This window comes from Choloepus didactylus, chromosome 5, assembly GCF_015220235.1.
Source record: "Choloepus didactylus isolate mChoDid1 chromosome 5, mChoDid1.pri, whole genome shotgun sequence".
Taxonomy (NCBI): Eukaryota; Metazoa; Chordata; class Mammalia; order Pilosa; family Megalonychidae; genus Choloepus; species Choloepus didactylus.
The window spans coordinates 70,629,065-70,656,797 of record NC_051311.1 but is presented as its reverse complement, the minus strand read 5'-3'; the positions used below and the strand labels follow the sequence as shown (position 1 = coordinate 70,656,797).

Genomic DNA, 27,733 nt, shown 5'->3' with positions numbered 1-27,733 from the left:
TTGTGTCACATGTTGACTCTTGTTGGGCCAGTGCTATGGTTCTGTAAATACTCGTCCACACACAACTCCACCCACCTCTCCATTTCACATACTAAAGCAAAGGCAAGTGCTCACAGTCATTTCTGAGGAAATTATTAAGCAGCTGGAAAAGAGGAAAACTATCCCAGGAGTCTTGTGGTTGTGCCTCCAGTGCAGTGTCCATATCCACTGTGAATAAAGCCCAAAATTTCTCTGCGTGTTCAGCCAGTAAGTCAGGCCACCAGGCAAATGCCTGCAGAAGGATAAGAAATAGAGTAGAAATAAATTACTTTTTAGAAACATACACAAATCTTGTTCTATATTCAAACATTTTATAACATGTTGTAAGTACTAAAAAAGTACTACAAATAAAAGGTTGTATTTTTAGATGATAAGAAAAAATCTTACAGATATGCCAAGTTAAATCAAAAAAATTTGGGGTTGAAGAATAAAATACAAAATCTAAAATATAACTAAATGCAAAACAGCATTTATTGTTTTATAAAAGAAATACATATTTAATCCTTGAACATTTGGGATATACATAAAATAAAAGAAAAAGAAAATTTACTTGTGTCTTGAAATCTACAGGTAACTACTTTGAATATTTTGGTGTATTTATTTCCAATATGTATTTTTCTGTGAAAACATTAAAACATTAAGCAAAAAATTCTCCTAAGACTTTACTTTTAATGACTGCATAGTATTCCTATGGATATAAAATTATTTATTTAAACATTCCTGTGTTAAAATGGCTGTTTCCATATTTTTGCTACTCCCAATGATAATGTGATAAATATATTTACACATACATCTTTGAACACAATACTCATTATTTGCTCAGGATAAACAGCTAGAAATTACTCTTTACAAATTTCAAAACGCTCTCCGGAAAAAATATTTGCTCCCATCCATTCTCCATCTAGCAACTGGTGATCATTTTCAAGCAAAAATTGTTCACACCATTTCCCTGCTTAAACTAATTTTTCTGCAGCTTACCAGTGTACTTACGATAAAACCCAAAACCCTTAAATAGGTTGCAAAGCCCTGTATCATCTCCCTGCTCCAGGTCTCAAGCTAAAATATACTTCCATAGAGAGGCAATTCCTGACCCTTTGGGTAAATTAGGTCCCCCTGGAGAGTCTCTCTGGTACGGTTTTTTTGTTTTTGTTAAATTTCACAGGACTTAGCATTGTTTACATGGTTATATATATGACTATTTTAATGACTGCCTCTTAAATTAGACTGTAAACACCCCAAGGACAAGTCTGGGTATGTTCTGTTTATTACTTTATACTCAGCTAGACACTTTAAAATGTCTTTCAGGTAAGGAAATAATCACTTTTAGAAATCTCTGTTTTACTTGGTGAAAATAATATTTACTTCATAGAAAGTTCTTGAAAGCAATGTGGACATCTCTGGCTACAATACTTATTTTTGTTTTAATTTGCATTTCTCTGATTACAAATGAGTTTGAACATTTTTTCACATGCATAAGGGTCCTTTTTATACTGTTTTGGTAAATTGTCTTCCATGCCTTTTTCCCTTTTTGCTATGGAGTTTTTGGTAGTGTAACAGTCTATAAACAAACGACTACATAATATACACATTTCTGTGCTTATGGTTATTTTTGTTATTCTTCCAATTAAAACTATTAGTTTAACAAAAAGACTGATTACACTATAGCAGAGAAGTTTGCATCTACTTTCAAGAACTTTCTAAGAGTATATGAGACTTATTTTGTAAAGCTTCATTTGATTTCTTCACATATGAATTAGATTATAATAGGACAGTCAAATCACACAACAAAAAAAGTAGATTGTAAAATTCTGACACTGAGTATTTTCTTAAAAACATAGAGTAAAAAATGGATAATCAAAAGAATTAAGATTGATATATTAATAAAAAGCATTACCATGTAATTAGCAGATAGTAAATAGAAGCAAAAAAAAATATAGAAGGAACAGTGGTGTAGTACAAATAATAGAGTTGAGAGTTGGGGACATTTTGAGGCTTGGGTTCAATGGTTATAACCTCAGGTTTTCTGTGGCAATTACATGAATGTGAAAACCTGTTGGAAATGGTATGCTCTGTATAAACTGAGCATATTCCCCTTCATCAATATTATTATTAACGAATACTTCTTGGTCAAATATCTACTAGAGTGAGTATCGAACAAATAATATAAAAATAAAGAAATACATGATTTCCTTAGATGTATTTTTGCTACTGTCTTTGGAGCTGTAGTGGTGATAAAGATAAGAAGAATCTGAGATTTCCCACTCTGAGCAGAGGAGGATAGAAATCCAAGTTAGAATACGGTACTGCAAAAAGAAACATTTTTAAAGTCTCACTTCCAGTACACAGTCAATACCCTTGCAAAGGTTAAAATTAAGAATGTAACAGTCATGTCAGGTCAGGATTGTCTCAGGACACTGTGAGAAAGTCCTAAAGCTCTTTTTAAAGTTACCTTGGAAGACAAAGCCATGGTGGAGAAAGAAATAAAATGGAATATAATAATAACAATAATAATAATTTTCAGTTTGGCAAGATATTGCCATAAACTCTAAATTTTCAATACTTTTCGCAGAAGTACATATTTATGTGTGAAATTGCCCTCCTGATGAAATAATTCCTGATAAGTGTAAGCCAATCTGTGATGACAGTCTTGTTTTAATGCCGGCTAGAGAAAACTTTAGGCAATTACTGTCTTTGAAAATGCAAGTAAGGGGTCCCAGCCCATTATCTTGACAACACAGGGTCAATTCTACCACCTATCTCTTCCTCCTTCTTTCCTGGCTTGGTAGTTAGAAGAAGGGCTGTATAATTTCCTCCCTAGGGTACCACTTTATGGGAGATAGCTGGGGTTCAACAGTAACAAGGAGAAAACCCTTCTCAGAAATACATCCATCTGTAGGGTAGCAATCAAAAGTCATGATTATTGGGTTAAAGTTATCTTTGCTCTAATTAGTGTAAGTGAGACTGCAGAGGCAGAAGGCAATGTTTAATTTGCTGAAAAGGGCAATACAAAACAAACCTTGATTGTAAGTCCTTCAGCCATCCCATTTGTATCAAAAGTCTCACTGTAAATAAATCTTGTACAGTAAAAATAATGTATGTGGCAGGCTGACAATACTTTGAAAGTCTGGGTTGTTTACTGAGTGTAGCTGGAAACAGAAGCAGATAAGAAAGAATATCGGACCTGGAGCAGAGTACTGAGCTTTTGTTCTTAGTGGTGAGACTTGGGTAACCATGGGCAAATCAGTTCCCTCGGTGAATTTTCACTTCCTCATCTGCAAATTAGCAATAATATTTGCTCTAACCTCCCCCAGGGTTGCTGGGAGAATGAAGTGAATATGAAAATTTCTTGTTGTAAAGATGTAATCAACTAACATCAGTAATTACAAAGATACGCTGAAATTCGCACAGGTCCTACAGATTGAGTTTGCAGGTTTTAAAAATAATAATGTCCAATGTGAACTGAATAGTTTCTGTGTGCTAAGTACTTTTATGAAGGCTTACTTAACCCTACAAATAACTCTTTGAAGTAGATGGTATTATTTTCCTTATTTTACACATCAGCAAACTCAGTTTAAATAAATTGCCCAAAGTCTTACAGAAGCAGGTAACAGAACAATAATTTGAATTCAGGTCAGCTGGAGTCTAGAGATCTGGCTCTTACAGGACTGCACGTGTAACCAACCTTCCTTCCTTCCTTCCTTCCTTCCTTCCTTCCTTCCTTCCTGCCTTCCTTCCTGCCTTCCTGCCTTCTTTCCTGCCTTCCTTCCTTCCTTCCTGCCTTCCCTGCCTTCCCTAGCTAATTAGCTAACTAATCTATCTTGCTATTGCTTTGCAGACTTAAACCACTATTAATATCCTTTGAGTTCTTGCTAGAAGCACCCATCGTGGTGTTTTTCTTTATGTCTTTGCTAATTGTGTTGGGGCCTTAGGCTTTTGGTTACTTTTACCCTCAAGATATAGTAGTAAAAATTTCAACAAAGAATGGAAGTGACTGCATAAACGAGCAAAAACGGTGATCCTGACTTAGGAATGTGTTATGTGCTTATTTTTTCCCCCAAGACAAGACTAGTTTGCAATGCTGTAATTTATAGATGATCTGGAGACAGGCTAGTGTTTAGAGTATCCTCTGCCCCCACCCAACCACAAACACACACATGTACTCACGTATACAGCAATCAATGCTAAAGGGCCATATTTGAGGAATATTTAAGCTCCTTTGAGAGGCCAGTAGAATAGACTAGAATCTTCATGGTGACAACTCTGCTCCACTGTCAAACTAACCATAAGTTTATTTTATGACTCTTGATTAACCAAAATCTCTCCTGAATCAGGTTCATGAGATGGCTTGAGAACATGTCAGTGTAAAGTACTACTACTCTTCTTAAATATTTAAAAATTAGTAAATGATTAACAGACATTCTAGGAAGGGAACTTATAGCCATGCAGTTTCTCTGAGTCACTGCTGCACTTCCACCTTGATTACTTGGTCATATGGAAGCCACTGGCTAGTCATCCTTCTCTAAAATGAGGGGCACTTATTGGCCCAGAGGCTAACCTAACCCCAATTCTAAACCCATGTTATTTAAAGGCCAAAAACTGTAGCTTTATTTATCTGGTTAACCAGATATAAATAATTAAATCGAAAGTGGTTCAACTGTTGAGATTATTACAATTTAATTAGCGGTAGATAGTAAAAAGAACTTGTTCATGGACAATTCTTTTGTAAAAGCACCCATTAAGATGCTTCTTAGATATGCATGCCAGTGGAGAAAATAAGGGCACAAAGCAAAAACAATGGGGAAAAATCAAATACCCTCTCTCTTTACATTAGAATCCATCCAGAACCATAATCTGGTTCAAATACTGATGCCTGTGTGTACATGCACATGCACAAGTATGTGTGTCCATGCTGAACTATTCTGTGGTAGGGGCAGCCTGCGAGGGAGCCAGCTGAAGTGCAGGATGAGTCAAACATCTGTAGTGAATTGACAGCTGTCTACACCACAAATACCAAATTAGTGCCAAACATCTTTCTGGCCTATAGTGTCATTGATATGGTGAACAACCTCATATTTAAAATATTTTAGGGACCTTAAGTCAAGACTTTGCTGTAATAATAAGAAACAAAGTAACGACTTACATAGTGATCATATCCATCTTATTCCCTGCCTCAGCTCCTCTACTGATATTCTCAGTACTACATCTCCTTAGGCAGAGTCCTAGGATATGCCAGAGTGCAAGGAAAGGAAAAGAATGATAGGATGCAAAGGGACATCTCCATGCTTGCGTTATGATCCCTCCTCCACCTCCCACCCCCATTTACAGCTCTGCTAAGTGGTGAACCTGGCAGCAGAACTAGGGTAGGAGAACCATTCCAGCCACTCCTTACTTAAACAGTATAACACTGTGGTTGACTGGAAAGTGCCCTGTTCTGGAGTCTAGCCTGAGTCTTCACTCAGTTACTAACTAGCTGTGCATCATTGGCAAGTTGCTTCACCTTTGTAAATCTGTACATTACAGATCTTATTAGTAAAACGGTGAGTGAGTGTGTGGGAGGTGTGCTGTGGAGAGCCTGTGGCTTTCCGTCAGGCAGAACTGTTGCTCCCCAGCTTCCGCCAAGCGAGTGGTCTTTGGATGGACAGTTGTCAGATCTATCCAAAATTTGCCTAAAATTTCTAGGAAGGCACAATCACATCACTAACTGTGGAGACAGCCTGAAAGATTTTCTGGAAAGGAGCTTCAATTATCTTTTGAGGGAGAAAATGTAGGAATTCTAAAGAACAGCCTGAGCAGAGAGGTCAAGAGGCCTCTGAGAGAAGCGAGGACTGTCTTCTAAGTAAGTTACTCTCCAAGATCTGAAAGACATAAACCTGCTTAACTGAGGAACTGCTGAAGGATAGAAACAACCTTGCAGCCCTGTAAACTAAACTGCTACTGGAGAGAAGCAGAATGAAAATAAAAGGAGCTGACACACGAGCAGATACATTCACCTCCAACGAGGGAGCTAAGCCAGGCGCTGTTTCATGGAGTAAAGAAGCTCGAGCTTGAATCCAGCTGCATAAGTATCAGTGTAGAGTTCAGCCCACCAATTTATTCTGGAAATGTGGAAATGACATCGCAATCTGAACAATTCACTTTCCAGTACTGCTCAGAGAAAAAGTTTGATCTTCTATTCTTTTTTGTTGTTGTTAAAAAAAAAAAAAAAAGCAAAGAATAAAGACACACATCAAACCCAATACTATAATCCCTCAGTTGGGCTTTACTTAGATGGCCAGTAATTATGAATGTAATGTTTAAGAAGACACTTTTGCCTAAACACTGTAACAAAGACTAGCTCATCCAAAGAAATACTGCTAGTCATTAAGTCCAAGGAGAGGAACTAAACTGGCTTTAAAATTAACTATAATCAGGGTGGGTATTATCTTATCATCACATACAAGTTACCCATCCTAGAAGAATAATGGAAACAATTTTACCTACCTCTCTTCCCTGAGGAATTCCAAGAATTTGGAAGCATTGTGGAGTGGAAAAATGCCATACTGTTACAAAGTATTTTAAAAAGAGGTCATTATAATAGTTATATATTTAAGCATCAAGTGATTTTTATGAGTTATGGTTGTCTCTGTTCAAAAAAATCAACTATTTTTCTGGATAAGAAATAATGTTTACATTATTATTATTTTTGGATACACTATATTTTAACAAGCATTTTAGTGGCTGCATGGAGCATCTAACACTTAATTACACTTTAAAGACAGGAGATACTATTTTCTTTATTAATGCAGGAAACTGAAATGCTATTTTTTAAAATGTATGGGAATATTGGATGTATCTGTTTAGCAGAAATATATACTTCAATTTAATATCCAATCCATTTTTTAATTGAAAAAGGACTAATTTTCTGATGATAATGCCTTTTAACAAAAGACAAAGACAAAATATACATATATTTTATCATATAATCATTTTCATTGTAACACAGCAGTGGTACTGGCCTAGAAAAGAACCTCATGGGAATTCATTTCAGATTATTGAAGCAGCTGTTTCTTCAGTTTAAAATAAAATATCCATAACAAGTTCACACATGACAGATGTAAGGTAAAAACTAGATTCCACAGTGTGAGCTAAAAGCAGATGTTTTGAATGATCATATTTACAACCAGATACAATAAATCTTAGTTACCTATAGTAAGGTTTCATGAATACTCTTTTCCAAGAATTTGTTTAAAATGTACTGCTTGTGGTTTCTTGTATTTTTGAGAACTAGTCTTCATTAAGTATAAATATTCTAAAAATTCATATGTATCTGGTCTTTTTTATTTTTCATTATTTCATGTGCTTCCTTGAGAATAAAAGTGCTGTTAAGGCATTGAAATTTATCATATTTATTTAATTCTATACATTACCCTTACCCAATTGAAAGTACAAAAGCTCTTTTGTTTTTGTAAATAAATGCATGGCTATTTGAAAGAATGAGACTTTCAGGTATTAGAATAAGCAATTTTCCTGGGGAAAAAACATTCCAAATCTTTAGGAACTTTTAAATTATAAACAGTGCAAGTTCAGTGACAATTTAAAGAAAGGAGGTATGAAGGTAAAAATGGAAGACTAGAGTTTTCAACTGTACAGTTACAAATGCCTTATTTTCAATTTTGTTATCTTATGGTTTTATCACTGATTTCCCTTTTTCATGTGGATTAAACACTTCTAAACTAAGTCAGTATGGCACAGGGGAGAAAGCAAGGGATTCAGAATCACAAAGTGGGGGTCTGTGTTTCAGCTTAGCTTCTTACTAGTTGTATATCCTTGGCAGACCCAATCAGCTCTTGTATGTTCCTTACAAGATGACCATTATTAGGAAAAAATATTAAATATGTATATTTAATATCTATATGACTGCTTTGTAATATATGTGAGCTAGATTTCTAGGAAATACACATATGTTCTCAGTTTTCCCTGGGTTAATGGCCAGATGTATATCAAAGAATATGGGCAGCCACTTCTTCAGTATTGCTCCCACTATAACAAAGCATTATATATAGCTTTATCCCACGGTTAAAACAAGTCATCACCTCTGCATGATGTTCTTCATTCTGCTGTAAGACTTCAATGCAAAGCTCTGCTAGATGAAGGACCTCTTCCAGCTTTCTAGCAGGAGTTGCTTGGCTCATGGTCTCTATATTAAAAAAAAAGTCATGAAAATGTTACCTTGGAAATAAAAAGGCAAACATATTCTAAGATGTAATGATGAAACCAGGGTGTTGAAATAGAATGAGAAAGCATATTTTTTGGAAATTAGAGATAAAGAAATACAAATGAATACATTATTAAAAAAAAAAAGTTCACCAGATTGCAGAAAATATTTCACCCATAATGCAATACAGGCAACTGCAAGTGCTTTGCTATTTAATAGATAAGAACTAACAGGTGCATCAGTACATTAGATGCTCAACTTCGGCAACAAACAAGTTATAATTCTCCTCAAGGTCAAAAACACAAAGAGAGCAGACACCACAGCCATTTCATTCTCCCTGTATTGTACTATCAATAGAATACCATTCTCACCAGATGAGTCATACCTGACATTAGCAAAACCCTTGCTTTTTTGTTGTTATTTAAATTCCTAGTCTGAAATGTCTATAGTTCATGTAGATCTTAAATTCAAAAAGTAGAAAGTCACCTAAAACAACTCTAACAGTCTGCAATTAACTGATTTCCTCCCCACCTTCCCTGCCTACCACCACCTCACTCCTCCCAAAAGGAAATACAAAATAACACAGAACTCTTTGAAGCTGAAGGTTCTTTGAGCATTAGGCTAAACTGGTGTAAGAAGGCCAGGCCACAATAAAAACAAATGCAGCTACCTGAAATGCAACACAAGAGGCAAAGCAGTTGATTTCCAAGACAATAAACTGGCTAGAAATTAGAGATGGCCTTTGTAACAAAACTTTCAAAACTGAATTTGAAGAAAAGAATTTCCAATAAGGAAATTAAAGATAAATATTGCCTTAGATTCATGGTCTTGTTCTCTCTCTGTAAGGAGGCTGTAAGGAAGGGAAATAACATTTTCAGAAAAAGATGTTCTAAGGAACCTTTTTTTTTTTTTTTTTTTCTGCAACAGATCTTTTCCTTCAACTTACTTCTCTCTGAAATCTGTCTTAAATTGGCAGGAGCTTCCTTCATTTGCCCTGTCCTAATTTGTTCCCAAGGGACATGCAACGAGGCAGTGAAACACTCTGCTTATGGTAGGTGCTGGCTCACCAAACATTTATTAAATGTTTACTAAAGATAAGATACAGTGTGATGAAAGTGGGGGTTTACATCTCCCAGCCACCAACCAAATATATATCCTATTAAACTCCCTCCGCCAGATAGGAAGTCCTTGCTCATCTGTGACAGGGATCAAAGAGTACAAATGGTTCTTAGGAAAATCAGCCTATCGAACACCAAATAGTTGAGGGTGCCTACCAAGTTCTTAGCTGTGGGAAGTAGGAAGAAGTATAGGACATGCCCCTGATCTCAAACAACTCAGAATCCAAAAATCACTACCAAAAGGATCCTTAGATATCAACTGTCAAATTTTCCATTTGTTTCATGAATCCCTTCAACATCCTCAAACAGGGTAAATTCAAGGTGGCCCTTGATTTTGCACACAGCCCATTCCATTTGGGGGCAGTTCTATCTACTACAGTCTAGTCAGAAAGCCAAGACCCTTAAGAAAAGTTTGGAAACAATGTAAAGGACATATAACAGTGATGCAAACAGTCTAAGGAGAAACTGTGGAAAGCAGCAGGTTTAGGGGAGAATCAGGGGGAAAGTAAGCCTGAAGAAATCATTCTTAAAGAATAGTAAATTACCCAGGTAAAAGGAGAATGGGTTTCTAGAGAAGAGGAATTGCATGGCAGAGTGGCTGCTGCAGGGATGTACTGTGCATTTGCAGAGGGAGATGATAATTATGGTTACAAATGTTATGACTTGAGGGCCAATTATGTTTCAGGCACAACCCTAGGCATCTCGCATGTGTTACACTACTTTTGGTAACAACTTCAGGTTGTTCAGTTTTGTTAGTCCTGTAACTTGTAAATAAGGAAAAAAGCTCAGAAAGATGATATGAAACAGCTAAGTGGTGAAGGTGAGACTTAAACTTAACACGTGTTCTTCACATTTCACTTTTTGCAACAGCAAGTCCTTGCTTGGCTGGAGCATGATCATGCTGGGGAATGATGGTGATACCAAGGTCAGATCATGGCAGGCTTTAAGTGAGATAATAAGTAGACTAGATCAGCATCTTCCAAAGACAACTTGGGGCTAATGTTTCTTAGAAGGGGCTCGGAATAAATTAAGTTTAGGCAAATATATTTGGTGGTTGTGTGCAATAAGGATTAGTGTAGGTGTGACATGGATCTCTAAGTCTTAGTCTAGTGGTATGAATTATGGGAAGATGGTGGTGGGAATAGGAAATAGAAAGGTGCTTGAGATACTTTGAAGGAAGAATCTGCAAGCCTCTGTGAGTGATTGGACATGGCAGGCCAGAGAGGAGGAGGGCCTGAGGTTTGGAGGCTGCACAGATCAGAGGATGACGATGCATAGTTGATGAAACTAGGAATGAGACTTTGATGGGCCATCCCATATCTTTTAGGATTAATTACCATATAAGCATAATTTAAAGTTAATTATTCTAAACTTAAAAAGATCATAATTGTGTATTGTAAAATCTGCTTGCACACAAAGTTAGGTTCCCAAGATACCTGGATCTTCTGCCTGGCAAATCCCTACTCATCACTGAAGGCCCAACTTTAATGCTACCAGAACTTATTTCTGTTTAAGTGTGAATGTGTTAAAACCAGCTTTTACATTTTGATACTATCTTATGTGAAAGTTCTGAGAGAGAACTGTGTGTCACTGAAACTTATGAACAGTCTAAAACATTTTATTCTTCCTAGATTAAATCTACTTAGAGGACTGAAATTTTGTACTGTACTTGAACATAATGACCACTCTAATACTTTAAATAAATAGCATTTTTATCAAGTACACTGTGTATGCCATCTCTGGTTGTCACCCATTTGACTGCAGCCAAGAAGTTTAATGCATTCTGTAGTCAAAATTCGATTACATAACAAGGTTATCAATAGCTCATTGGAAATTTAAATACTAAAAATTTGAGAATTCTTCCTTAGAACCTTTTAATTCACTCTCTTTTTTTGGGATAACATTTCCACTGCATTACAGATGTCTCTACATTCTTCAAGCTTCACACCAAGTTGCTGATTGTTGCAATACATTTCAAACAGTGACATTTAAAACAAATATGCCAAAAGTAGCAAGGTTTCTTCGAGAATTTCAATGTGTTTCTCTTGGCTATGATCCTTCTTCAGTTTGGAACATTTCTCCTTTTCTATGAAAACAATCTTTGGCTCCCCAAAGCAACTCTACTTACTTACGCTTCTGTACACATAGGAAGAGATCCCACAGGGGAGAGGGTAGGAAGGTGGGAAGATCTAAGAAGGCTGCATGGCTGTTTTGCTTTGGCAGGCTTTAATTCTGCTCTTTTGCCCCCCACCCTGCCACTTTAGAGAGGATGCCTATTCCCAGCACACCCTCCTCTGCTGTTTCTCTTGCCATTTGCTGTCAGCATCTAGTGGTGAATGCACAATGATGCTGATGGTGACAGTTGTAAGGGGACATGAGGAGAAGGCCAGTATGATCATGTCAGTTCCCTTTTCTCCATATACAATATGTAGAAGACACATTTGACCTTAACTGATCATATCTATACGTGGTCTGATCATATCTATACTTGCAGTGAAACAAGAAACAGAGTTCAAGATGGTGTTGGATGAAGGACTATGGCAGTAATTCCGTACCAATGCCTTGTCTTCTTCCTTCCCTTGCAACTAGGCCATGATGAGTGTAAGGGTGCATCGAAAGTAATTCCTGCATGTGCACTCAGGTTTCCTGCTTCATTATTCAACAACCCCAGATTTTGTGGCCCTGAATTTGATTCAGCAAACCATTATTGCATGTAAAGCACCACATTAGTGACTGAAGGGATACAATGATGGGCAAGATAATATTTCATCCTTTAAATAATTTATGTATCTCTCTCCCCAACCAAATTATAAAGTAGGGTATGGCCACATGCTATCCATTTTTGTTCAATATGAGGAAGTTCTGTAATAAAGCCAGGAGAGGGAGTAAATGAAATGCAATCAGCATGCATGAATGGGGTTAATAGCTTGCAAGAAGGAGGATCAAAGATGGAAGGCTTTAAATTGTTCATATATATCATATGTGTTTCTTCATAATGGAATAATTCTTTTTGTTAGTGTGTGTTTGAGTTTAGAAACTTTAGTTTGGAGAAAGCTAGCAGCAGATTAACATGGAAGTCTCCCACCTTTTCCTCCTTTCATCCAAAGAGAAAATAACTCACTCTTTCTTCTGTTGCTTCTCCCTCCCTCTAAAGTACATAAATGAGATAGATGAGCAGAAAGCCATGACACTCAGGAGATAAGTGAGGTGAGAAATCTGAAAGATTTAAGAAGGAACTGGAGGGATAACTGCAGGTTCTGGGAAAAATATGTGGAAAAAGGGGGAGAGAATGGGAAAAACAGCCCTGTCTAGGGAAAGAAATTAAAAGAACTACTGTATGGAAGGAGGAGGGAAATTAGCAACATGGAAACATTCACATGGGGCCACTCTCTGGAGGAGGAAGCAATGAGGAGTCACCTTGCAAGGTTTAAAAGAACAAGAAAGTTGGAAGTTAGGTCAAGGACACAATATCTGATTTTTAGCTCTGGAAACCCCAAAGGTTATCCAGCAGTAAGGACTGTTATCCTTCTCTATGTAGACTGCTGACTGTCAAAAGTTATCTATGCTCAGACCTGGTTGAAGAAATGATGGAATTAATCTTTCCATCTCCCTTCCCCCTCCCCAAATTAGGTCGTGACCCCCTCCACACCCAAGAAATGTAAGGCAAAACTACATCACTTATACACACACACACAAACACACAATGCTATGGGGGCACATAAACGATTTGTTCTAATTAGGCTGGTCAGAAAGGCTCCATCTGATCTACCTCCCCCATGAAAAGTGTTAGATGCCTTCTGTCCACTCATAAACTCTTTAAGCCACCACAGTTAACTCAGGGAATTTCTACTGGACCCCTAGTCTGTCCTAATTTGAACTTTAACTCTGGTCAGGTGTCAGTGTTCTCCCTCTGCATAACCCATTCAGACTGACGACTTGGTAGGAGAGTCTAAATTTTTACAGATTTTCTGATCCATCCTCCAGTTCCAGACATAGCAAACTATGGTAAGTGACATGTTGCTGGAGCCTTGGACAAGTAGGCCCCAAGTAGTCTTAATTCTAGCCAGATCTTAATACTCATGGGCATTCTCATCCCAGGAGGGAAGGGGGGATGGCAAATTAGATACCTGCTCCCCTATTAAACAAAACAATCCTCCCCCCAAACCTGCCACTTTCTTTAGAACTTGTGACTATGTTAGATGATTCTGGGTAACTCTCTGGGCATAGTAGCCTAGAGGGAATAGTAAATAACTTTCTGACTAAAAAGACTGTCTCAGAATCTGGGAAGAGGTAGTTTCTAAAATTCAACCTCACTTTCCCAACTCCTTTAGGGTCAACCGAGATCTTACACTTGCCCATTTAATATCTGTGACATTCCCAAGACCTGGCACTGTCAACTAATGCAAGAGAATGATGCATCATTGTCTATCTCCAGATTCATCATCTGACTGCAGTCAAAATGATATGACAGTTCTATGAGTGCTGGAATATATATTTCTTTCATTAATGCATGGAGTATCTTCAGTGGAGTTCAACTTCAGTATGCATCAGAATCAGCTGGAGGGCTTGTTAAAACATAGATTGCCTGGCAACACTAGTAGAGATTCTGATTCAGTAGGTCCATGGCAGGGCCCAAGAATCTGCATTTCTAACAAGTTCCCAGGAAATGGTGATACCCGTGATCTGGGGAATGCACTTTGAGAACTATCAATATATGAAAAACAGAGTTAAAAACAAATGAGATCTGTGTAAATGTTGATTATCTCCTCCTTTACCTGAAATCAAGCTATATATTTATATAAACCACATCTGTGATATGAATTTTTCTATAGCATCTGAACGCATTTTACATTTTTGTAATGTCATCCCATATAGGATAGTATACACATTTGGACAATTCTGTATGTAAATGAAAATAATTTAGGATGGCATGGCCTCACTACAATTGTTTAGAATCCCTAAGAATACTAATGCACTCTTGTTTGAAAACAATAGGTCTGTGGCCTTCTAATTCCCTGACTCCCTTTGGGACCAACACATTTAATGACCCTGTCATTTAAAGCAACAGTTCCAGTTAATACCTCCTTGGAATTAATCATGCTAATGATATAGTGTTTTGGAGTAATTGTCCTGTGGTCACAGTCACATTAGCTACTTTACCTGGATTATCTTTCACATCAATAAATTTCATTTTTAAGCCAATGGCCAGCTGTAGAACAAAGAAGAATTGGCCACTGGAGTACAGTTCTGTGGCAGCTGGATTGGATCCAAACTGAGCAATCTCCATAAGCCAAAAGTAAGTGATGACCTCTAAGTGGTGGGCCAAAAAGTCAAATACGTATGTGAGATAAATGGCAGTGCCGGTGAGACTTTCTTTAGGAGGATAATGGATGCACGTTTTCCTCTTAAAATAAGGGATGACTGTGATGGAATTACAAAGAAAAATTACCAGGAGCCATACAAAATTTAGTATTTGTTTTACCACTTGTCACTTTTATAGTTATGTGGCTTACAATAGCTGAGAAACACATACTCCAATTTGAGTTTTATTAAAGTTGTTTTTTAAGTTCTGAGACCCTGGCTCTCCCCAAGTTTGGGAAACAGGGAAAACTGAGGTCTGAGGGGGAAGAAACTGTCTCCATAGTGTTGCTAACTGAAAGGACTATGAAGGCTTGAGAGGTTTTCTATAATGCACGCTTAGACTGTTTTGGGTAACTCTGGGTAGAACTATGTTGTAGGTTTCTAAGGACAGCAAACATTTTGCCACTGGTAATTTTTCCAGCTAATTGTATAATAGGGGTTCTTCTAAAGACGGGCATTTAGCCATGCCATGTATATATGTATATATGCATGTAAACACACATACACACATACACACACATACACAAACATATTCAATAGCTGAAACTGATATTCCTCTTCCAGGTTTTGTTGTTCTTTATGTTTACATCCTATTCATTTCTCCTCAGAATAATATGGATTCTGAACCATCAGAATAGTTTCAATAATAGTGACTACCATGCCAATACTCAATTATGTACGCTACCATCAATTTCATGCCTATTCTTTTTTGTCTCCTAATTACTATTAACTAAAACAGCCTTTCCAATGTCAGTTTTCTATTAACATTCATGCAGAAAAGCAGCACCATCATGCCTACACAATCATATCCTCCCTGCCCTTTAACTTTTCCCATTTTCAAGGAGAAAACATGCCTATCAGCAATGGGGGATACAGGCAAAGCAGGGTCCCATAAGGCAGTGGGGTGAAGCTGGTGTGTTCAGGAGTGGGCAATGGGAAATGTGAAAGGAACTCTAGAAGTTTGTGGGGTGGCAAGCTGAGGGAGAAGTAGAGAGACGTTTCCTGGAAACAGTGACCACAATATGAAAGATAGTGTTCGAAAAGATTTGCAGCCTTGGGTGCTAAAAAAAAATTAGCCAAAAGATCTTGATGTGTGTATGCAGTCAGTGTTTGATTTGGCACATAATTAAGATCTGCTGAGGCAGCCAAGTCATGCATTAGTAGTGATAATAGATTTGATGCTAAGATTTGGAGGGAGTCTCCTTGTCAGATATGTATAAAGCCCAGGTGTAGAGAGTAATGGTGGGCTTAGTGCCATCTGAATCTTTCTATAGCTTTTGTGTCCTGGGTCTACCAGCTACACCAAATGTGTATGTATAGGTTTCCCCTTTGAAATAAAAAAATCAGGCATTCCAAAAGCTGCAATTAGGCTTTTAAATTTAGTGTTTGACGCTGTATGGCCACTTACCTATGGCCTACAAGTAATGAACCCTCCCTAATTTCCAAAACTATTTCAACAGTGCAGGCTTCGACTGTTCACAATCCCTGTTGAGAAATAAAGAGGTGGGAATCTGTCAGTTTGCATTACTCTGGTTTTGTCCTATTGGAAAAGACTTTTTAATACATCTCAACTACTCAGATTAACAAGGTGATGCAGGAGACACACTGCTATATGTCACTTGGTTTACCTGTTGACACATGTTAGTAAATAAACGAGGGGGTCACCAATCAGTTGCTTTCAAACTGGCTTTGAAGAATGACAGATTCTACAAAATTGCTCAGGAAAGGAAGAAACCTTGTTATCTCAAAACTGAATTTATCTGTGAATCACATTCCATATGAAAGTTAAAAAAAAACAAAACAAAAAACAACAAGATACACTGTCAAGTGAGCTGAGCAAACCGACATCTTGTTTGAGACCTTGTAGGGAATAAGTGTTGAACACCTGTAACGAGATTTCCGTGCATCTTCAGAGGAAGGAGGTAAGATTACAGCAAGAGCAGTTCAGAGTGCTACAGATCATGGCCTAGGGAATAGTCCCTGGCATGGTGCACAATGAAGGAGGCATTATACAAACGTTTTGCTTTCTCAGGAGATTCTTATGTTCTCTCTAAATCTCCACATATGAAGAATTTGTTCAGAAGACACATATTCACCAGAGAGAAGATTTCTGAAGAATGCAGGATCATTTTTCAAGATCCTAAGAACCCTGGGACATATTCAATTTAAGTATTCTTCCTGCATTACCTTGTGCAGTTACCTCATGTTATTATTTTATGAATCTTTTCCTCTCTTTTGAAACATGCCTTGTGAATCAAGATTATGCATGGAACTTTCAAGGCATTGCTTCAGAGTGAGTGAAGTATTTTTTCCATGTATAAATTTTTGGCTGACAATTCTAGGTAGACAATGAAGTAACTAAATGGAACATGCTATTTTTATAAGAAAATTAAAAATTATAATTCAACTCAACTTAGACGAACTTGGAAGATAATCTAGGAAGTGAGAAGGTAAAAATATCAGTTGGAGATAAAGAGAAATGATAAATTTATAGTGGTATACATTTAGATAAAATGTTAAAATTTGTTTTCTGAGAGAACATATGCCATGAAAAATTAAATGATATCACTCTTTTGGGTATTTTGTAAACACTGATATTTTCATTCATTTAACAAATATTTAGGAATGACAGTCAAGTGTAAGTCTCCATACAAGGTATCAGGGATAAAAAGAAGAGTAAGAGTGATTTTCTGCAAGAAGCTAACATCAGCATATGGGACATAGAAATTAACTGATGGCTGTAAAATAGTACTATCAGGTATGGTCACCTGGAAGTGGTGACACTGAATTAAGTCTAAGATAAGGAGACATCAGCAACTGGGGAGAAACCCAGGAAGCAGGAATGGAATGAAGTTTGTAGAGTAAAACACGCAGTTCGGTATTGGTAAAAAGCCGATCTGAGGACTTTTCAAGAGATAAGGATGGGAGGATAAGTAGAAAGAGTTCGGACATACCCAGCATGGGAGGTAGAGAGCTACTGAGGTGCCCTCAGAATTAGCCTTGGACTAAATAGTATGTTAGATAGCAATCTGATCGCAGTGTGCTGGATGGATTGGGAGGGGATAAGAGTGGAGACAGGGAGACCAGTTAGGAAGCTATTGATATAGTTCAGACAAGAGGTGATGAGGGACAATAGCAGTAGGAAAGGGCAGGAGGTGAGAAATTTTTAAAAAAGACAAGTGGCAGTACTGGCAGGTTTGGATGGCTGACTGGATGCAGAAGAGGGTGAAAGAGGAGTCTACAATGATTTGGAGATTTCTAAAATGGGTAAAATGGTAGATGGTGATGGGAAGGAGGAAGATGATTTCCTCTTGGGTCACTGGCCATGAAATGTCCAGATGGAAAGTAAGAAACTAGACATGAGTCTGATGTCTAAGACACAGGACTGAGCCAATAACGATCGGAGGTCAGAGCTGAAATGATGATGAAGTGGAGGAAATCACTCAGAGACTGTACAGAGTACAAGAGGAGGCAGCAGAAGAGACTGAAAAGGATAGTCAAAGAAAAGGGAGAAAAACTAGGTGAAAGAGGTGCAATGGAATCCAAAGGAGTAGAGCATTTCACAGAGGGAACGATCAATTGTGTCAAAAGCAGAATGGTTCTGTAAGACTGAGGACTAAGGTGTGTGTGTTAAGAATTCAAATGCAGAGAACTGAGTTAATCATACTCCTTAGGTAAGCACACTATTATTATTTTGTTCATGGAAGTTCCTTCTCTTACTTTTACTTGCCCTCTCTTCGGCAGGCAATCATCTAATGTATTTCATGTACATCTTTCATTTTGTATACATTCCTGATAAGATGTATGCTTGTGTAGATGTATTTTTACACAAATGTATTATGCACAAATGGCACTGTAATACAGATCTCATTCTATTTCTTTCACTTAGCACTGTTGCTATTTGTACACTTAATGTACTGTTTCTAACAACTGCACTATACATGACAGGATGTAGGCACCACATTACCTACCTACTCCTGTATAGTGAGGGACATTCAGATGGCCTCCAATTCCCTATCATCACTAATTCTGTGATGAATGTACTTATTTATGGTCCTGAGAATATATAACAAGGAGCGAAGTTGCAGGGTCATAGGGTGTACTATATACTTATTTTGACTAAATACTGCCAGGTTGTTCTTCAGAAGGGAAGCACCTGTCTCCATTCCTATGAGGAGCACATGAAGCCACCTATATCTCACCAATACTTGATATTTCACAATCTCATGGATCAAAAGTGATTATCTCCTTGTTTAAATTTTCATTTCTCTCAATATAATTATTAAGTCTGAGCATATTTTCATATACTTGTTAATGGCCTGTTCAGATCCCTTGCCCGTTTTTCTACTGAAGGCTCTATCTTTTCCATAAATATGTACAAGTTCCTTGATATTAATTTTGGTTCATTTTAGATATTAAGAATATCAACTCCCAATGAATCTATCTGCTAACTTTGTTGACACTGGCCTTCATCAGCTAGAAATAATTAATTCTGTGGTAATGAAATTTATTAAATTTTTGCCTCATGTTTTGTGTTTTCAAATTTTGTTCAAGAGCTACTGCTCTCCTCTATGTCACAAATATGTTTTCTTCATTGCATTAAGGTCTCTAATCTTTCCAGAGACCATGTTTTCTAATCTGGTTTTGTTCTTAACCGTTTAGTAAGCTTATCCTTTAAACATCACCTCCCAAAGAGCCTCTCCTTTCTCCACTGATCTGTGGTCTTTCCTTTACTATGTATGAAGCACATCAGGTTTCCATATATACATGGGTTTGTCTCTGAATTTCTCTTCAGACTGATCATGGGCTTTGGTGATGGCTATGTAATTTGTCTTAGTATCTGGTAAAGCAAGTCTCCATACATGGTTTTTCTAGATGCATTGATTTTTTTTTTTTCTAGATGTTAGCAATTTCATCTTGGTTTTCAATTTTATGTATACTTGTTGATGACACGCCTCTTTCTTATGTCATGTCTCTAGTTATTTTTCTCTTTCATACTCTATTTGCATTTTTCCTTAATCAGTCTGACAGAAGTCTCTTACTTTATTTTTATTCAATTCTATTTCTATTTTCCATATCACTTAGCTTTCCTTTTATATTATCTACTTATTACTCTTCCTCTGCTGTTCTTATTCTGATCACCCAGGTCTCTGAAAATTTCCTCACCTCTATTCACCCTGGATTCCTTCTAATGTATTACCCACCATCTTATATTCAAACCCAATATTTCCACTTGGTTTTTATGACTTGTTTCTGTATCATACCCTTAGTAACTTCCTATATCTTCTTGAGAAATTTATTATGCCCAACTTAAATGTTTGCTCCATCGGTTTCAGATGCTACCTACTATTTCGTTTGTTGTCTTTTATAGGGGTTGTACTCTCCGGCTGTCTAGTTACCTTGGCTTGTAAGCTCATGATCTTTTGGAGGTATCAGTTATCTTGCTTGGAATTAAATACTGAGAAAGGGATAATGGGCAGGCCCTTGTCTATGTACCTTGCAGGGAGTTTGAGGGGACAGGAACTTAAGCTTCAGGGCTGAGGGCCCCAGGCAATACAGAACCAACACTGAAAATTTCCTTTTACTACGAGTCTGTTAAGCAACTCCTTTGGATAGGAATTCACCTTTCACCTGTTGGATTTAAAGTAGCAGCACTGGGACAACAGCCTCTCTGGTCTGAAATCCACTAGGCCTGGTCTTTGCATACAGAGGGGTGAAGGAGTGACAGCTGGAGTATGGCAGAGCCCACTGCTGTTTTCAACTCACCGTAGCAGAGGTGGGGCCTGTCCTCATATAATCCCAAATACTGCTGCTATCAATTCCAATGGCAGAAGGTAAGGAATTGATTTTCCCAAGGCAAGGCAAGGCAAGGGAAAGGCAAGAGCTGAATTTAACAAGTTTCCTCCCAGCAGAAGAGGCCAGTCTGAAAAGGCTACATTCTGTTTGATTCCAACTGTATGCCATTCCAGAAAAAAGGCAAAAGTTTAGAGGCAGCAAAAAAAATCACTAGTTGCCAGAGGTTCAGTATAGGGGGTATAGAGGGTACAGGGGAGGGGTAGGGAGAGAGGGAAGAATAGGTGGAACGGGATTTTTAGGGCAGTGCAACTATTTTGTATGATACTGTAATTGTGGATATATGAAATTACACATTTGTCAAAACCCCATTAGCCTATTTTAAAAGCCTACTTTTGAGTCTATAAATCCTTGCTGTTCACATAGAGTTTACTTATGAGACATGTAGACTTTTCCAGAAGTTATGTCCTTTTTACCTTTAGCTTGATTAATTCATTGTTCTGTCATTATGATATGTTGATCTAGACTGCAGGTAACATTTAAAATTTAAATAGATTTTGGAAAGATCACCTTACAATCAGTAAGATCACCCGGTTCTTTGGAATTTATCATTTTCCTTATTTTTTTCCTTTTATTATGATAATTTAAAGCATACAGAAAGGAGAGAGAGGAATACAATAGGCCATATTGTATTTTGCCATATTTGCTTCATCTGATTATTTTGGCTAAATATTTTAAAGAGTATTCCAGATTTCACATTTCATCCATAAATATTGCAGCATGATTTTTTTTAAATAAGGATTTTTTTGTCATAACTACGATACCATTACAACCTAATAAATAAAAATCCCCCCGAATCATCTAATACCCTATACATATTCATATACCCTCAAATGCTCCCACAAGGTCTTTTATTGCAAGTTTGTCAAACTAGCATCCAAAGACCAAATATTGCATTTAATTGTTATGTCCCCAAAATTTCTTTTCATCTAGAACAGAACCCATTCTTAATATTTTTTTTCTCATAACAATGACTTATTGAAGAAAAGTAGGCCAGTTGTCCTGTGGAATATGAGTTTGCATCTTTGTAAGTGAAGCTAAACATTTTTTTTTCATGTATTTGCTTATCATAATGTAAACAGTTTGTTCATGTCTTTTATCTACTTATCTATAGAGGTAGTTTTTCTTATCACTTTGAAACATCCTTTTATATGTTAAGCATATTTAATTCAAATTTTAAACACTGCAGCCTCTTCCCAAATTCTTTTCTTTTTTAAGACTAAATAGTGAACTATGATGTTATTTGCCTCTGCTATCCTGCTGTTTAAAATTAAAAAAATTATCATGCACCATAAATTTCTTAAATATTTTCTTCTGATTATTGCTAATATGTTTTAATATTATTTTGGTTATGCTTATTTTGTACCTGACTATAAAGAAGTTATATCTTCAAAAAAAAAGTTTCCTTCCACTTTTCCTCTCGCTGTGCCATACCTCAGGCTACTATAACCCCCCAACAGATAGATTAGTAGGATTAGAAGCCAAACTTCAGGGGATTGTGAAGGTGAAGGTGAGTTTATTCACTATTCTTTGGATGGCAGCCGGAAGGAGGTATACAGTTCAGGGAAAAACATTTTTAAAGGTGATACCATAGTGTATCTAGAAAGGAGAACGAGGTACAAGTCACAGGAAAAAGAAATGATACATAAGGAAGCAAGATCTGTCCAGGAAGAGGTGGGTGGAATTGGGATCAATATCACAGGTGGGAGAGTTGGCCTTGAAAAGGAAGAAATCTTCATAACTTGATACTGGAGAACTGGAGATATGGGTAGGTGTGGATGTAGGTAAGCTTGTAGGAACAGAGCTTGAAAGCTGAGGCCTGGCTTGCTTACAAGGTTGAAAAAAAGTGACTGGCTTCAAATACCCTAACACATGTATCATTTAAACTTAAGTTCCTATGACAACCTGACTTGAAAAGCGAACACTGTTCAAGATCAGATAAAGTTTAAATTTTCATATATGGGATTAGCTTTAACCATACTGATTGAGATTTTACTCCTTTTACTACTAACCATCCTCACTGAGATTTAACGCTTTTACTACTAACATATGCACACACACAGAGAGAGAGAGAGAGAGAGAGAGAGAGAGAGAGAGAGAGAGAGAGAGAGGGAGGGAGGGAGAGGAAGGATGGATGACTCACTGACACAGAGTCTGTGGATCAAGGAAATATGCTACTCATTTCGTCACAGAACACCTCAGCAGAGGCTTGACAAATCACCCAGTGCTGGCGAGATTAATTTCAGTTTAAGAGGTGGAAAACCAAAGGCCAAGGGCAGCAGAACAGTGCTTAGTCAACAACTGTTTTAAATGGGGTAACAATTGATTTCCTAGAGTTGAACTCACATAAATCAGGGAGTATGGTCAAGGAATGCAAATTCAGAACCAATTTTACAGGATAGAGCACACACCCTTCAATGTCTCCATGATTTGTGTAGGGTTGGCAGAGACCCAGCCCTTTCTATTGGTCAGTACAGCTGTGGGTAGTGAGTGCAGAGGTGCTGAGTGTTGCAAGCATTGTCATCATGCTGTTAACGGTGTACAGGGTGCTTTTTGTGTCCTCATTTGACTTTTCACTTGCTTAGCTGCCTGAATATACAAGGGGCTACCGTGTAAGTGCACAACAGACTTTTCTTCTTTATTACACGAAATGAAGGTACACACAAAGCTTTCAAACATATGGAACATCTCATTAGATATTAGCAAATAATGCCTTCATTTGCCTATCCTAGTCAATAATCTTTTGTGACCTTTTTATTATGCCCCTAAATATCTCTTGATATACATAGGGATTGATTTCAACAGTGTCATAAGCAGTGTGAACCCACATTATATTGTATCAGGTTGTTTTCTTGTGTGGCTAGCCAAAGTGGAGGGAGAAAGATGGACTCAAACATTTTAGAAATTCTCACTCATTCCAGATTATATGCAGAAAAGGCCAAGTGAATTATATTATTTACATAGTACTTAAGAAGAAATACTTTCTTTTGTACACTTTATTGTGTATACTTAATACTTTCTTGCGCATACATTAAATAGAATTAGGCTAATTGTGTGGCCAAAAAGTGCCTTAAAGATAGAAAATTCAGTATATGGATAAGAACATATTGATATACGAATACTTAAAAATTAACATGTCAACTGTATTATATTAGATGGTGGAATCAAAGTAATTTATGGCTAACAGAAAAAAATTGTCTCCTTAGGTAATTTAAACAGTCCACTGACCATCTAAAAAATACTCAATATTCAAAGTTTTTCTTTAAATATAGTACAAAATAAATTTCAATCTAGTCCTTAACCAGATGAACACAAATACTAAATTGGTATAGTTCAAACAATGGACTTTTACTACACATACACATACCCTATGGACTAAAAACTCTAACGGGTTTATACAATTTTCTCAACTATTCTAAAGAAAAGACAGTAAGTCATTTTCTTTGTTTTCAAGCCAGAAATTGTATCTACTGATTTGTCCCTAAACATCAGATGACTCAGAAGCAGAATTGGTCAGAGGTAATATTTTCAGGCCAAGTTCCCATCATTCAAGCTATACTGCCCCCAAAAACCAGAAGGAAATTCCTTAATTACTTGTTGGATTCTTTTCAGGGTGAGGATTCTGTTTCTTTTAACACATAAATTACCTTCTGTAAAGTGTCAGTATTTATGGGAATGCAAAATTTAAGGTCTATTAATTAGATTTTAGAAAAAACTCAATATGTGGTAACGTAATTCTTAAAAAAATTAAATCAAATTTATAAGGAAACAAAGTTTTTATGATAGAAAATTATGTTATCTTAGAAATATTGGTAAATTATTCACTAACAAAAATCATTTTCATAGTTAATGCAGTTTTTTATATATGCATTTCCGTGTTTGCTAATATACAGACTCTTTAGGCAGAACAGATTTTATTCCTTTATTATTTATTGCAACACTGACAATGAAGTGCTAAATTAAAATGCCACCCAGATGGCAAACACATCCTAATGACGTAAGGAGGGTCACAGTGCAACTTCTCCCCTTAAAGAAAGTAAGCACTGTGGTCCGCTGGGAAAGCATCTGTACTCCGTTCAACTGAGGCTGTGAAAATGAGAGCACTGGGGGTTAGACCTGGGAACCTGGCAACCAGAGGGCTGAGGAAGATCCTCATTGCACAAAGACTTTGCCTGTTCATTCCACGCTACCTTTTGTCTAGGGTACCTTCACAATTGTAGATTCACAATAAGCCTATGTACCAAATCCTTGCATCAGAGCACAGGTCAATGGCAAGCCATAAGGAGCAGTCCCCCTCCTTTTATCTTAAAGTCCCAATATGATCTGTAGTTTTCAGGGGAAAGTAGGGAATGTTACTAGATGTATTATTGCCCTTCTTGTTGGTAAGAAATTCTTTGAATTAAAGAACAAATAGTTTCTTCTTTAAATTGTTGATTTGCATCTATAAGATTAAGTTATTTTTAAGAAAAGAGATTTTAGTGTCATTTTAGATCCTAGATTCTAAATACAGAGGACCTCACTGTTACATAAATAATATAATTAGTGATGAAATTAAATGAGGAGAAAACTAGTTGATTTTGCAACTGTGTAAATCAAACATTTCTTAATTAGAGCTCAGAAGAAAACAAGTGAATTCAACCAAATTGTGGCATTTTATAACACCCCTTCCCCCCAAATGGCTTTCTAGAAATTTCAAGTTCTCTAAATGAGCTACCTGTTCTCATGAAACCCCTGCAAGTTAATTCCCAAGCAGAAAAGAAGACATTTAGAGAGAGGTATTTTGTTTTATTTCATCTATTAAAATTTTTTTAAATCTCTATTTAGCAAATTTGTTCTGCCAATAGAGAATTTGAAGAATTCCCAAGAATTCTCATGAAAAGAACTATAAGTCAAAACTGGGCAGTATGCTGAATTACAGAAGCAACTAAAACACTTTCGATTAGACATTGTTAAGGCAATTGCTATCTATAACACCTCAGGCTTCTCTGATACAGAGCTAGTGCAGTGCCCTCAACTTCTCCCTGTGATAATCATGAGGTTCTGGTTTAATTCTTCCAATCTTGTTATTTTTATCCCCATATTGTTATTTTTAACCCTATATTGTTAATTATTCAGTGATTGATTTGAATGACCGTTTGCAAAGTCCGCTTACCAGTTTATAGAGGGTCCCTCTGCTATTAATAGCCTGATAACTCTGTGCCAGTAACATAAACTTATTCATGTGTTTGATAAATAATTATTGATTACCAAATATCTGCCCTTTATTAGATCTGTGCTGCCTGACAGTAGTCACTAGCTACAAGTGGTTACTATATATTTTGACAGTGACTTCTCTTAATAGGGATGTACTTTGAGAGCAAAATACAACCATATTTCAATGATATAGTATGAAAAAAGAATGTAAAATATTTCATTACTAATTTTGAATACTGATTACATGTTAAAACAATCATATTTTGGATACATTAGATAAAACAAAATGTATTATTAAAATTAACTTCACCTATTTCTTTTTATCTCTTTAATATGGCTACCAGAAAATTAAAAATTACATTTATGCCTTGTTTTTGTGACTTGCTTGTTTCTACGGACAGTGGCATAACGCACTGCCTATATATGACTGCAGTGGAGTTGGATCCTGTGCATTTTAAATGAGTGCAAATTTTACTATTCAAGCTTGCCCACAAAAGGGAGGAAGACAGAGGAAGGTAAGAAGGTAGAACGGTAGATGGTGGGTTCTAGTCTCCCACTCACTAGCTATGTGACCACAGACAAGTTGCATAACCTTTCTACTTCAGTTTCCTGAAAAAGGAATAATAATAATAGTATTTATTACAAAGGCTTGTGAGGAATGAATGAGTTGATATTTGTATAGTGCTTAGAATCGTGTCGGGCACATAAGTGTTTACTATCACTATCGCCAGCATTATTTTTGGAAAAAGTAGACTATAAATATTAACTCTTGTCTTTTGTGATATGGCTGAGATTTTTTCATAAGATGCCATTACTTTAACTGAACATGATTGGAGGCAGGGCAGCCAGGGGAATGTGCACGAAGGGGGCTCTGGTGTCTGAGATACCTGGGAGCAGATCCCAGCTCCGCCGAATTTTAACGGCAACAGCACAACTTGTGCAAGTTACTGATTTTTTTCTGAAGTCTCAGTTACCTCTTCTGTAAAATATGTATTTTGGAGAGTTGTTTAAGAAACCAATGAAGCAGTGTAAATAAACACAAAACAAAAAACCAAAACGCCTCTAAAAAACCCTTGGGCACATAAGAAGTCAATAGACTACATTATCTAGACAAGTGTTAGGCAGAATTTTACTCTTTCCTGGATGGAACATACAAAATGAGGAAAATGATAATGCACAATAGACTACTACTGAAAGTATTATCAAGTATTTGAGCTCTTACACATACAACTGATATTCTCATTTTTACCCACTTTTAAAAGCACCCCCAAGAACACTGGTTCCATTACTTTGTTAACCAATTAACTAGTTACTAAATGCAACTAATGGATTACCACTACATTTCTTAAAAATCCCTCTTCTGTTACTTCAGAACACTCTTCGGTTGAGATTAGTTTTCCCTTCAATCTACCTAAATTGCTGAGATGACACTGATTTTTCTCTTTTCTACACAAGCACTTAATTTTAATAAAAGCATTTTTCCTAGAGTTGCTGGCCTTTGGTGTTGAGCAGCAACACATATATGTATGGATATATGTATGCATATGGATATATGTAGCATCCAACACATATATGTATGGATGCTACATATATGTGAAGGGAAGGCTTCTGCCTGGTGGAAGCCAGGTATCTGGGACAACTCCTTTCCTCTCCCCTTCTCTAATGGAAACGGGACAACACTGCACAGCAGGTCGATCCATGCCTCCTGAAAGCACAGTGTGACCCCTTTGCACAAGGGAAGAAGCAAACTCTCTATGGGTTAGGGATCAGGACACCTGATTCTAGTCCCAGCTGGCTGACTTATTTATTTACCCTAAGACAGTGGGAAAGCCACTAAAAACCTTGGACTTCTTGTCTGTAAACTAGGATAAAAAACATTTTCACAACAGAATATTACAGGGATAAAAATGCCATGAGACACTTGTAAATTTTGTTAAAGTGCATGGGACTATTACTATTATATTGGGCTGTCATA

The 27,733-nt window shown here is 36.9% G+C and overlaps 1 protein-coding gene across 8 annotated transcripts in view; it reads right to left on the bottom strand.

The window, feature by feature from the left end:
• Positions 1 to 27,733, bottom strand: part of CADPS2 (calcium dependent secretion activator 2) — a 647,872-nt gene that overhangs the window by 83,856 nt on the left and 536,283 nt on the right. For all 8 annotated transcript variants that reach the window (XM_037836276.1, XM_037836275.1, XM_037836277.1 and 5 more), the window contains 2 exons: positions 8,112 to 8,215; positions 115 to 271 (listed from right to left, as the gene is read on the bottom strand). In XM_037836276.1, coding sequence (XP_037692204.1) covers positions 115 to 271; positions 8,112 to 8,215 — 261 coding nt within the window. The remainder of the gene's footprint in view (positions 1 to 114; positions 272 to 8,111; positions 8,216 to 27,733) is intronic.